Below are 13,081 nucleotides of genomic sequence, written 5' to 3'. Positions count from 1 at the left end.
CCAACACCGTGCAGGACGTTTGGCATTTGCCAGAGAACACCAAGATTGGCAAATTCGCCACTGGCGCCCCGTGCTCTTCACAGATGAAAGCAGGTTCACACTGAGCACATGTGACAGACGTGACAGAGTCTGGAGACGCCGTGGAGAACGTTCTGCTGCCTGCAACATCCTCCAGCATGACCGGTTTGGCGGTGGGTCAGTAATGGTGTGGGGTGGCATTTCTTTGGGGGGCCGCACAGCCCTCCATGTGCTCGCCAGAGGTAGCCTGACTGCCATTAGGTACCGAGATGAGATCCTCAGACCCCTTGTGAGACCATATGCTGGTGCGGTTGGCCCTGGGTTCCTCCTAATGCAAGACAATGCTAGACCTCATGTGGCTGGAGTGTGTCAGCAGTTCCTATGGACCGGCCTGCCCGTTCCCCAGACCTGAATCCAACTGAGCACATCTGGGACATCATGTCTCGTTCCATCCACCAACGCCACGTTGCACCACAGACTGTCCAGGAGTTGGCGGATGCTTTAGTCCAGGTCTGGGAGGAGATCCCTCAGGAGACCATCCACCACCTCATCAGGAGCCCAGGCGTTGTTGGGAGGTCATACAGGCACGTGGAAGCCACACACACTACTGAGCCTCATTTTGTCTTGTTTTAAGGACATTACATCAAAGTTGGATCGGCCTGTAGTGTGATTTTCCACTTTGATTTTGAGTGTGACTCCAAATCCAGACCTCTATGGGTTGATAAATTTAATTTCCATTGATAATTTTTGTGTGATTTTGTTGTCAGCACATTCAACTATGTAAAGAGAGAGTATTTAATGAGATTATTTCATTCATTCAGATCTAGGATGTGTTATTTTAGTGTTCCCTTTATTTTTTTTGAGGTGTGTGTGTGTAACCATGTAATATTTAAGTTCGGAAACAACTCAATTGTAAACCAAGAGGCTATAAATTATTAACATATCGTAATAATCCTCCATTTTTTGGAAATGATTTAAAAGAGGTACTTCAAAAAAAAAAAAATGCTACTTAGGTCTACAATATATGGCAAATATGATATTCATTACTGGTACTTAACCATCTCAATTTCTTTACTAATACACATCTTAATGCGCCATTAATTAACGAATAATACCCGGTGAAACTGTTGACACAATCACAGGCAAATACAGATCTGCCAATTCAAAGCCTTTACTGTGGGGTACCCTAGAACAAGTCAATGACCAAAATGTCAGCAGTATCTCATTTATTTGTTCAACATTTCTGTGAAACTTTGTAATTTTAATCTGGTGATAACATTTAGTATCTCTATTGTGCGGTTGAGACCACCAATTGTTTTCAAGGCTTGGCACGACATTTCCTGAGTAACAGAGTCACAACGTAAGTACCTTCCAGTAATACCTGAAGTATAACAGCCCTGGGGTAACATTGACATAAGTGGCTCTCTGGTGTTTCAGCTTATACAGATGATTTCTGGGAGATTGAAGATTTAAAAGATTACCATTTCACACAAGCTTATGAGACATTACCAACAGTAAACATAACTCATGCATACAATTTTAGTCAAGAGAATGCTTGAAATGCCAAAAATATGTAATAAAATATGAGCAAACGTGACTATATTGTTTCGAAATAATTTATTCAGTTATACAAATACAAAACACCTCTCTCACTCACTCTCACTATCATAAAATAGGTAGGTCTTGGTGGTGTTTACCAAATCCTCTCCATGTCAACGATCACCACTCCACAGAAACTGACAGCAGTTTGCCTGAAGTTACAATGCAGCTCAGTTCAGATGAGGTGTTTTAACCTACAGTATGTGAAGAAAAATTCCATTGCTACATTAAGAGAACTATCTGATTCTGTGAGGTTCTCATTTTTCAACAAGCAATAAAACAGCTCACACAACGTGGAAAAATAATCCGGTTTGATGTGCTATTGCAGATCGATGCCTTAAGTTACATGAGAATCGCTGTGATCACAGACGAACATGTCAAATCTCATTTTGCCCCGATAGTAACAGAAATATAAGAAGTTTAACAACTTTTCCATAATCCACTGGTCTCGCTTGATTTCTGTACACCACCTCACATTGTACGCTCTTAAGCCAGAAAAGGAACTGACGATACGCTTGACAGAATGAAATTCAAGTCATATTTATTAAAACTGATTTCTCTCAATCTCAAAAACACAAAAAACTACACATAAAGGGGAAAACAGAGGACTGACAAACGATGAGAGGGGGATTAAAAGCTTCATGTGAAGACATCATTTTCGTCATTCTGTCTTGTGCTTTGGCCTTTAAAAGGGAAAACGCATCACACTAGTGGCTTTTGGCTAAATGTACCCTTGAGAGCAACATCTTAATTTAAAAAAAAAAAAAAAAAAAAAGGTACAAGTTTTGATTTGACCTAAAACCATAAAGATGTGTTTTACTGTAGCCGATATAACTTTACCAAAAAGAAACAAAAATGCTTTCTAAAGTTTCTTGTTCCATTTGTGCCCAAGCTAGGTCCTCGGTTTTCTGCTGTAAAGTGACAGCACATCTTTTCCTGCTATACTGATGTACTGGTCCAAAGTCTTTACTGCTGTCTGTAATTTGTAGCTCATTGAAATAAGACGGCTTCAGTTCATTTCATCTCTCCACGTGCTGTCGAGAATCTCAGTTCAGCGGGCAGCCTGGGCTCTCCCCGCATCAGACAGATCCTCTACTTAACAAAACAGAGGCTGATGGTGGTTCCATCATCCACTGGAGATATGGTGGTCCTTCAGACGAGCTCAAGTACCTGTGTGGACAGAAAATGCAGACCAGTTACGCCATCTGTAGCTCGCTGTCACCGTCCAAGAGTTGAGACAATAAGATGAGCACAGTCTTTGATAGTAGGGGTGTGACAAGACACTTAGCTCACGAGAACGAGACGAGCTAAGATGTTAACACTTTTGAGCATTAAACACTTAATTTCCTGGTGATTTTTCGCACCAAGTTATGTTTTTAGACCTGTAAAGGGAGACACAAAAATTCGGCAGGTGACAATTCAAAATATAATGGAATATAATGCAGTGAGGCTCTCAGGCATTTTCTCCTGTAGACGAACTGAATGCTGGTGTCACATCAGCTGGGTAGAGATGATTTGAGAAGCGAGTTGACGTTATAAGTTATACATTTGTTTTTCCACTAAGTGGGAAAATTGATGTGTGACGTGAGAGCGTCTGAAAAGTGTCAACTGCATCAGTCTCGCGAGATATTGTCACGTTTTAATATCGTCTCACCCCTATTTGATACGTAACAATAAACAAAAGCTGTATCTGCATTGTTGAAGGTATAAAATGCCAGTTTTAATACACGCTAAAGCCACATGAAGAACATTTTTAAGTTGAATAATATAGACTAAGTGGACACAAACAGCTGGAAAATCAGCTTTGCTCTGTATACTATGTTGCCCACAACCACTGTTTCACCACACAGTCTGGTGACAAAAATATTTTTCCCCACTCATCCCTTGGGGTATCTAGCCATGCAGATCATTTTAATTTGATGTAGTGAGGTTTTGAATTTTCTGCCACTGAGACTTCTGCTGCCGATCTGTACGACGAAGGTAAACGGCATTTCCTTTTTTGTGCACAAAGTATCCAGAAAGTTTAGTTTACATACTGACTATTTTCTATGTATTTTGACAGAACAAATATATCAAAGGCTTTACATTTGGATTATAGATGTGCCTTTGAAACATCATAAAAGTTACCCTGCAAAAAGCAGGTTGATTTTATATTAGATCTGACTAATCGATTGACATTAAACATTCTGCTAGTTTATTCAATGCTAGTTTTCTGTCAGTTGACCAACTGATTCAGCTCTAACTAGGCACAATACAACCATCTAGCACCTGATGCACTGGGGCTCTGCTTATCACCATGTTTTAAGTATAAGTTTTAAAAACACAAACCTTGATTGTTCCTTGACTGTTTGCAGCAATCAGTACATTTGACTCCTGAAAAACAAAATCATTATTAATAAAACACAACATAGTGTAAGTTACTCATGGATATTTAATCACCTATCAGGACAACAATATGAGATGTAAAAATAGGACTCTTGTGAACTATGAATTGTTCAATTCCATCTCGACAAGAGATGGTGTGAATTAACATGTTCTGTTAATAAACCAGCTGGTCTGATCTTCCCATTTTGTAGAGAATATGTTAAATGAACAGCAACAGTATAACAATGAGGTGAACTCACTCCATCAGGCAGGGCTCTCCAGCAGACTGCGCTGACAAACTCATTGGTGTCTTCTTCCTTCTTGTCCTTGTCCAGGACGCTCTTCACTGTGTCAAACTTGAATGTTAACAGTGTCTTGGAAAGTCCTTTGTAGTATAGGTACAGGGAGTTGTTTTCACTGCCTGTACAAGCACAAACACATAAAGGGCGGTGTTTGATTAAGATTATAATAATTGTTACTCCCCAGGGGGATCAGTAAAAAAACTGTTGATGTTGTCCTAGAATGGTGGGAGAGTTGCTTTGTTTGTTAGAACCAATGCTTACCACAGGCAACATAGTCTCCATTGGATGCCAGACCCACAAAGTTCTTTTCATTGATGTGACCCTTGAAGGAGCGCAGGCAGTGGGGTTTATTGACGTTCCACAGCTTCAGCTGACTGTCTGTTGATCTGCAATTAAAGGGTGTAAATACATAGAGTGAAGAACTGTACGGTATTTGGTGACAATATTGATAAAAGTGCTTTTCTCTAATCTGTGGTTGAACAATCAATTGCCAGCCTGTAAATCTGACTTTTTTTGCAACGTCAGTAAAGAAAACAACACTATTAGCCATAAATGTGTGTCAACCTACATATTTTTGCAGTCAGCACTGCAATGTAAAGCAGGTCGTATAGTGATAAAAAATATTATAAGCTTACAATGTCTATATATTTATCACATGGTGTAAGAGTGTATTTGTAGAAGGAATACAAATTGTAAATATAAAAGATGTTATTCATGAATTTCAATACAGTATTGCTAAAAATAAGGTTAAACTGACTTACGCAGAAACTATTTCTTCTCCGTTGACAAACTTGGCGTAGGACACTGCCTTCCTGTGGCCTTTGAATACCATGATTGGCTGCTTAGTGTTGCGTAGGTCATAGTAGTGGACACAGTGGTCTGTAAGCAAAAAAACCCAAAAGATGGTATTGCATTCAGATGGGAGGGATGAAAGAACATTCACGTGTCAGTCATATCGAGTTACCACAAAGGCAGCCAGCCATGGTGAAATGATCGTGCAATGCATTTGTTGACATTTATGAAAGTGTTTCTCCATCGGTTCTGTTTGTGAATGAACATTATGCCTGCTGGCTTTTATTCCAGTGTCCTAGCTTTACTCTAGACAGTAAACCAACAACTCCAAGGTCAAGGAGGGGTTTCCTTTTCCAGGCTTAGTGGACTTGGACCTTAGAGACACAGGGAATGGGGTAAATAAGCCAGGGCAATTCACCGCTGGATAACACAGAGTTTCTGTGCTGCTATGTTCATCCAGTGTACTAAAGGATTGTTTCTGTGTATAAGAGAATATTTCTAATTCTTATTTCTCTTTTGGGAACGCAATAAATTAAGTTTGCAGAAGTTTGTCTGGACCACTAGAGTCTGTGTGATTACAAAATAAATTCAGCAGTCTCTGAGAAAAAACTGCAGCGGTCTGAGGTGTGTGTGCGCCCTGTCAGAGTTCAACAATAATAACACACCACAGTGAGAGAAAAACTTTCTTCTTTGCATGCAATTTTAAAAGGGAGACAAATTCTCATGTCTTTTTTCTCCATTTACGGAGTTTTATAATAAACTGAACTGATTGCAAGACCTGTATAAACACTGTTAGGGATATAACACAAAACATGTAGGCTAGACACTGCTGCTACTTTTGGACATATCCAAATCTATTACAATAAGTACATGGTTTTGTCCTCTGCAACCATTATCTCTACAGGACAAAGACAACCTAAACCCAATCATGATCTTACCTGCGCAGCCAAAGGCCAGGTGATACCTGGAGGTTGGACTGAATTTAACACAGCAGACATTGGCCTTGGCCTCGATGCTGGCCACTGAGTTGTCAAGATTGGTTGACCATAACTTCACTGAAACACAAAAACGGACGTGTGAACATTTCACCATGTGTAAAAGTACTGCAGGGTGTAACAGAAACTGGAAAGGCAGATTGTAGTTTATGTCTGAAAACCTGTTGGATAATAGTATTACCTTTAGCATCATCAGAACCAGAGGCTAACAGCTTGGGGTCCATCAGATTGAAGTCAACACTCCAACACCGTTTTTCATGTTCCTGAAAATAAAGCAGAGGAAACCTTAAAAGTTGTGACAAGACAAAATGTGGATAGTTTAAACCAAGTGATCCATGTAGTCAAACGTGCAACTGAACTGTACTGATAATTCCACTTAAGAATGAAAACTGACCCAGTCTTACGATAAAGTGATGCTCTAAAGCCTCAGTATCATACCTGGTAGACTTTAGACCTCTGGCCAGTGAACCCATCCCACAGGATGACAGTACCCTCATAGTCACTGCTGGCCAGAAGATTCTTGTGATAACTGCTCCAGCTGATACAGCTACAACAAAGAAGAGTGGATTATTTTCACTTAAAGACTCAAGTTTTTACAAATCTATGCCGTGGAAAGAGCATTTTATGAAACATGTTTTTCCATTTATACATACATGCTCAACACTGCAGCTCATGCCCCAGTAAAACAGGAATATGGGTACATTATTTTTACTTCTTAGAAAGTACTAATATGGGCAGTAAAACATTTGGACATCATATAATGTCTGATGACTTCTGTCCCACCAAATACTATTAAAAGTAAATTTAATTTTGTAAATGAAGAAACCAGCTGCTGTATGGGTCCGCAGATTTTGCACTCATAATCATTTTCGATCTTTGTTTCTGACATGTCTCATAAAGAGATCAGAACCGCTGCAAACACAGCATTGTAGGATCTGAAAAACTCCTGCACGTCGCAGCTCTTCTGGGAAGAAATTATTTCCCACACCTGATTTTAGAATTGCAGGTCATTTCATTAACAGGGTAGTGGATGTCCACTGCATCCTGGATCACTGTGCCGTACTCAAACACCTTGATCTTCTTGGTAACACCAGCGATGGCAAAGTAGTCACAGTCACGGTCAAACTCAATACTGAAACATATGTGAGAATACAGTCATTAGTGGGTTGAATAAGAAAGCACTGATAGAAAACGTTTCTGTGCGACTACTAATTACAATGGATAGTAATAGCATTAATAGTATAGTATTCTATATAAAATGCTTATAATTACACACCAAGCCTTCAAAGATCATTGCCAGAAAGTGTAAAACACAAATATACAAGATCAATCCTTTTCTTTGTGTACCTGGAGACAATACTGGAGCCATTATAGAGGTCACTGGCGTATGAGAGGGTAGCGAGCGGCCGCACAGAGTTGTAGCGGGTGAACTTAGACAGGCACTCCATAAAATCATCCAGCTGGTTCAGGTTCCTCCCTTCATCTGGACATAACAGACAAATATCATCAAAATACTGTTCAGAAGCAGCAATGGGGACATGAACTTTAAAAGAAAGTATGTTATGGCGGGAAAAGGAAAAATATAACCACACTGAATGTTGACAGAGCTTCATGCCACATTTTAACAGCAATTACGTCTCATCACATTAATATAACAACAAAAAATAAAGAGGATTTTGTACTATGTGCCACCATGTTGGGTTTCTTTGGAATCCTGCACGCAATGAGCCCTGCTAAGAGCAGAGACTTTTCATCAGAAACACCAACTCTGTGACAGCAAGCAATGATGTTTGTGGTAAATGTGGTCTTCATTTTACAGTAACAGTGGGGCGAGGCGGACACTACTATCCACCAATCTCCTTCCTTCATGCAACTGTTCTCCATTTTCTCCAATCCACAGCAACAGATGCTTATCTGAATGCAGATGTTTCTAGACAAATTGTTGTTGTATTGTCAACAACTGTGAGAGAATGATGCCACAGCTTTCTCTGCAGGATTAGTACCTGTGATGCGTGACATTTTGTTGGAGAAGTAGCACTGCTCCAGATCCTCAAAATGAGCCGTCAGCCTCTTCCTCCTTGACGCCAGGGTACTGTTGTACCAGGTCTGTCTCTTCCCCTGACAAAACAATAAGACAATCAAGTCAGCGCTAAACCAGCTGCATCTAAATCAAAAAGTATTATATACACACACATTCAAATAAAGTATATGAAATAATTACTTCTAACAACAAAGTACTGAGAATAGAGGATGTTTTTAAAAGCATTCAGTCAAATAGCATGCGTGTTTCTCTGACTTACCTGTGTTGTTCCACCAAATCCTGGAGGGTGGCTGTAGTCTGCTGCCTCAATAATACTACTGCAGCTACTCAACACACAAATAAATACACATAAGGCACACTGTAATACTATACTGTAATACGATTAGCCAAGCAGCTCCTTTATAAAACATTTTCATCAGTAAGAACCATCTGTGTTCTGTTTTAGTAACAAAGAAGCAGAAAGTGGTTGATTGTACTGTGGTGATCATGATAGATGATTGGCTGTAAATATAATTTGTTAGAACACAGAGAACAGATGTACCTGGGTGCTGGTGAGGGAGCTTCAACATTAGGCACTGTACACTCTGCCTCCATCATTGGAGAGTACAGCCCGCTCATTTCCTGGAAAAGTACACAGAAATAACATGTTTGTCAATCTCACGCTGTGATGAGCGTCTCCAGTTGTTGCCATTTCACAATATAATAGGATTTCACAATCCTGTGTACGGCTCATCTTCCTTTCCATACCGTAAAGAGTTTGGTAACACATGCAGGAGGGTGATAGGTTCTCTGTTACTTTACCTCAACACGCTTAATGTCCTCTTCGAGAAAGCTGAGCTCTTTTTGTAGTTGCTCTAGTTGCTGTCAACAAAGCCAGAAAAACAAATAAATATTCCTGCTTGTGGACATTTTTAAAAACTATTTCATGACATAATGTTCATTTTATTTATTTATTATTATTATTTTTTTTTTTTTTTTACACATACAAACTTTCTATGTACTTAGTTTATTATTTTCACTTATTCTTGTAAAAAGCATTGCGTTGGCAGCAGACCAGTCTTTTACCATCATTCAGTACAATTATAACATTGTGAGTATAAAAACAACAGTACCTCTCTCTTGTTTCTCCTGGCTTCTTTAAGAAACTCCATGAGTATCTGTCTCTGAGCTGCTTGGGATTCCTAGTGGAGAGACATATGTAATGTCAACTGCAAGTGAAGTCAAAGAATACCTTTACTTATCCTCTAAAGAGACAATAAGATCATATTTTTAAAAAACATTTAGTCACCAGTGGGTGTTGTTGTACTTTGAATATTTTTATAATAAATCTGTAATTTAATTTACTACTTATTTCACGTATTGTATTTCAAACATTTAAAGTTGCAGAGTAAAAACAAAAGACACATGAAAAAGTCCTGATAAACTGTGTGAGAATGGAACAGAAGAAAGGAGCCAAGTGAACAGCTGCAGCAGAGAAGAAGCTACTGGGTCACAGAGGTGACACTCTGGAAAAGATGTTCTAAATGTATACGGGCCCGGCCCAGCGATTTGTGAACAAGGTTGCATTTACCCTGAATTAACCACTGATTTACTGCAGCACTCGGTGAGCACGGCCCAAATCAATACACACCCACAATGTTGCATGACTCACAGGAGCGATGAGTCTAGCTAATGCTCATGGTGCATGCTCCAACAGCAACTTCTAAAATCGCCTTAGAACTTGTGGTGTGCACAAGTTTTCCACTGTTTTTGACTGTTGATCCCGTCACAGTGGTGACCTCAAAGTGCTCATTCAGCTCAATATGTGAGGAGCGCAGTAGGACAAGAGACGTTGAGTAGACCAGTTTTATATTCCTACACACTGAAAATGAATGAGCAAAGAAGTTTAACATAGAGCAGATGGTGGAGAACTTTGAAGGGCATTCAGACCGGTCAAAAACAAACACACTGATGGCTGTAACTCACTCTCTGGAGGCAAATTCAACAATCACTGTGTTGTCTAGCAAAGCAGCACTGTGTATATGTGTGCTACACTTTGAGTAAAGAACTGTGCAGGCTCTGTTTTTGTGTTTTTTAATGCTTTAATGTGTTTTTGTGGGCAGCAGCTGCTACGGAGTTTATATTGTCTATACATCTCTGTATTGCCTGTCTTTGTGATGCTTTATTCTATTGTCTATTTCATTTATGAAGCTTAATAATACACCCACCATTATTAATAAAATGTTTACCCGCAGTACATTTTAATAGACCAACTGTATACTTTTATCCAAATAATTTTATTTCTCACTGAGTAAATTTTCTTTTAAACAGTTATACTTTTGGTGGAATAAAATACCCTAGTACTCTTTGTCCCTGGTTCCAAACATAAGGCATTGCAAACTGCTCTGTTGTGAAGAAAAGAGTTATCAAAATGAGGGACAGATTATTAGGAGCAAGTATGTTTTTCAATTCAACTACAGGAAACAATTCTGAACCCAAGGGTTTATGGGTGTTGGAAGATGATTTGACAACTGTGGCAAGAAGTTTCTCATGCTTCAAATGTCTCACATAACAAAACGAACCGAGAACAGGAAGTCATGTCATATTTTGGGCCGACGCACTTATTTGGCCATTTCTTTATGCGGCCTGAACTAACCAGAGAAGGTAAGCCACAACATCCACTGCAAATATTTCTATCTGTGTTTGCTTACAAGGCCCAATGCTTGACCAAACCCCATTAACAAAATTCAAAACACAGGATATGAACCTCACAAATTGATTTACAAGTTGTTTAACACTGAGTAAGATTAGAAAACTAAAATGCGAGCTGTTTTGTATGTTTTCTGACGCTGGTAAAGGTTTCTTTACATCTGTAAATACATAAGTAATAAAAGGCAAGCGTTCCTATCATCTACTACAATTCACATGTTCAAACCAACATCTGGAAAAACACCTACATTCCCTTAGAAAATGTGAATTTGATACAGACACAAAATGTAATATCTAAATGTAGATCTAACATTTCTTGTTCACAAGTGATAAAATAAAATGAATGACCACAACGGACAGGCCAGATCAGATAAAAACTCAACTTATCCAGAGGCTAATCATTTGGCTTAAATAGGAACACACAAACAAAAATGTACCAAGAATATGTCCTGCGAAAGAAATAAGCCAATTGGCTAGATGATCGGTTCCATCAACAAGATGAAGTGGATGACCAGGACAGCTCTGCTGAGGCTATGAAAAAGACGGTTGTTATTTATGCATGCTTACTAAAGATCATTTTGGTGCACTGTGGATTTTACCATCCAAGAGAACACTAAAATAATCATGCTGTGATGTACACAGCCATAGCCTGATGCCTTTTCAAAACTGGAGTGATAATGTTTCTACAAGGGAATATCATGGCTGACCCATGCCGCCACTGTCTCTGCCAAATATATTATTGTGTTTGTTGTGTACCCACCTCAAGGCAGATTACAAGAGGTTTATGTTAATGTATAGTCTACAGGCACAATCTGCACTCTCCTAAGCTGCTCGCAGATTCAACAGGGCTGTGAGAATTTCATACCCGTTTGACATCTGCAAAAATTTTTTACAGTTATACATCTGCTTATATGCAACTGCTCTCTGAACTGACTTAAGAAACAAATCAACAGGTAAACAGAGGGTGTTTGAAATGGCAACCATTAAAAGAAACAACAGGCTAGTGTAGCCTAAAGGTTTGATGAACAACTATGAGAGAGGATATTGTCAAGAACTGCAAGCTAATGTGTAAGTAACAGAGTCATCTCTGTTACTTACACACAGACACCAAGTGTGAGAGAGGGAGAGACAAAATATAAGTACATATTAGAGAGAGAGAAAGCTAAAAAAGGTGGTTTGGAAGGGATTTCTTGGCAATGAACGCACTGTTCCTTGCTAATCTTGTAGTGAACGTTTGCGATTCACAAACAGATGATGACATTTCTCCTCGCATGTGAGGCAAATCAATATTAAAACCGGTTAGGATTTTAACACTGAGTGCTGATGTGACAGAACATAAGTCAACAGGATAGGCTGCGGCTCCTACTTCTCTTTTCCTGTGACTAGTTTTCATCTCACATAGATTGTCAAAAACAAGAGAAAAAAAAAAACGGGATGTTTATTCTGACAGAATAGCCTGCAATTACTCAGTGTGAAACGCACAAGGACCATGTCAAGCATTGCTGAATATTGTCATTCGTATAAATTACTGTCTATAACAGCTGAACAGTTTTTAGTTCCTGGGAATCAGCATCACAGAGAACCGGTCATGGACATCGCACATCCATTTTAAGATAGCTCAGAAACAACTTTTTCTTAAACGGGGTATAATGAGTAGGATTATGTTTTGAACAGATAGCGGTGGTGCGGGGAGGGTGTCGTAGTGACGGGGGAAGGGGATTACGGTAGTAATCTTTACTCATTACCACTGACGGCAACATTGCACAGCACCATTGCTCTAAAAGTTGCTCTGCGTATCATCAGCTTAAGGTTAGGGTTGGGCGATGTCTACAATGCAACATCCGGATGGACGATCTCATCGGTTGCGCGGGCGTGGGAGGGGCAGCAGTCGTCTTGTGTGCATGTTCTGGCACGCACTTCACTCTGTAAAAATAATTGGTAGACAATTAACTTATGTTACGAGTTGCGGTGGATATTTTAGGCATGCAGCAGGTAAAGTGAACACACAGGGCGCAGATGTTGGTTTCAGTTGTTTGATAGCCTACGTCATTAATAAGCAGACGTGTGGCTCACCTGCTGCTGTGATAAAGGATCAGTCTTTTAGGCGACTGTATAAAACATACTGCTGATGGAGAAATTGGAGCAGATGGGTTTATTTTTCTAATTTTGATTATATGAGAAAGTTAATTTGAGAGTCAAGTCATGGCATAAAATAATATGATATAATTTCACCCGGTAGGCCTACCTACAGACAACAAGAAAAAAAACAAGTTCACCATAGT

At 39.4% G+C, this 13,081-nt stretch overlaps 1 protein-coding gene across 1 annotated transcript in view; it reads right to left on the bottom strand.

Moving 5' to 3' along the window:
- Positions 1-1,620: 1,620 nt before the first annotated feature.
- cop1 (COP1 E3 ubiquitin ligase) overlaps positions 1,621-13,081 on the bottom strand; it is a 16,745-nt gene continuing 5,284 nt past the window's right edge. The window contains exons 6-20 of the mRNA XM_046051165.1: positions 9,224-9,292; positions 8,913-8,972; positions 8,653-8,732; positions 8,371-8,434; positions 8,074-8,188; positions 7,418-7,553; positions 7,059-7,202; positions 6,509-6,617; positions 6,252-6,333; positions 6,014-6,130; positions 5,045-5,162; positions 4,545-4,669; positions 4,242-4,402; positions 3,946-3,990; positions 1,621-2,787 (exon numbers count right to left, since the gene is read on the bottom strand). Coding sequence (XP_045907121.1) covers positions 2,770-2,787; positions 3,946-3,990; positions 4,242-4,402; positions 4,545-4,669; positions 5,045-5,162; positions 6,014-6,130; positions 6,252-6,333; positions 6,509-6,617; positions 7,059-7,202; positions 7,418-7,553; positions 8,074-8,188; positions 8,371-8,434; positions 8,653-8,732; positions 8,913-8,972; positions 9,224-9,292 — 1,443 coding nt within the window. The 3' untranslated portion in view covers positions 1,621-2,769. The remainder of the gene's footprint in view (positions 2,788-3,945; positions 3,991-4,241; positions 4,403-4,544; positions 4,670-5,044; positions 5,163-6,013; positions 6,131-6,251; positions 6,334-6,508; positions 6,618-7,058; positions 7,203-7,417; positions 7,554-8,073; positions 8,189-8,370; positions 8,435-8,652; positions 8,733-8,912; positions 8,973-9,223; positions 9,293-13,081) is intronic.

The sequence above is a fragment of the Micropterus dolomieu genome, linkage group LG06 (assembly GCF_021292245.1).
Source record: "Micropterus dolomieu isolate WLL.071019.BEF.003 ecotype Adirondacks linkage group LG06, ASM2129224v1, whole genome shotgun sequence".
NCBI lineage: Eukaryota > Metazoa > Chordata > Actinopteri > Centrarchiformes > Centrarchidae > Micropterus > Micropterus dolomieu.
This window is presented reverse-complemented; position numbering and strand designations above follow the sequence as displayed.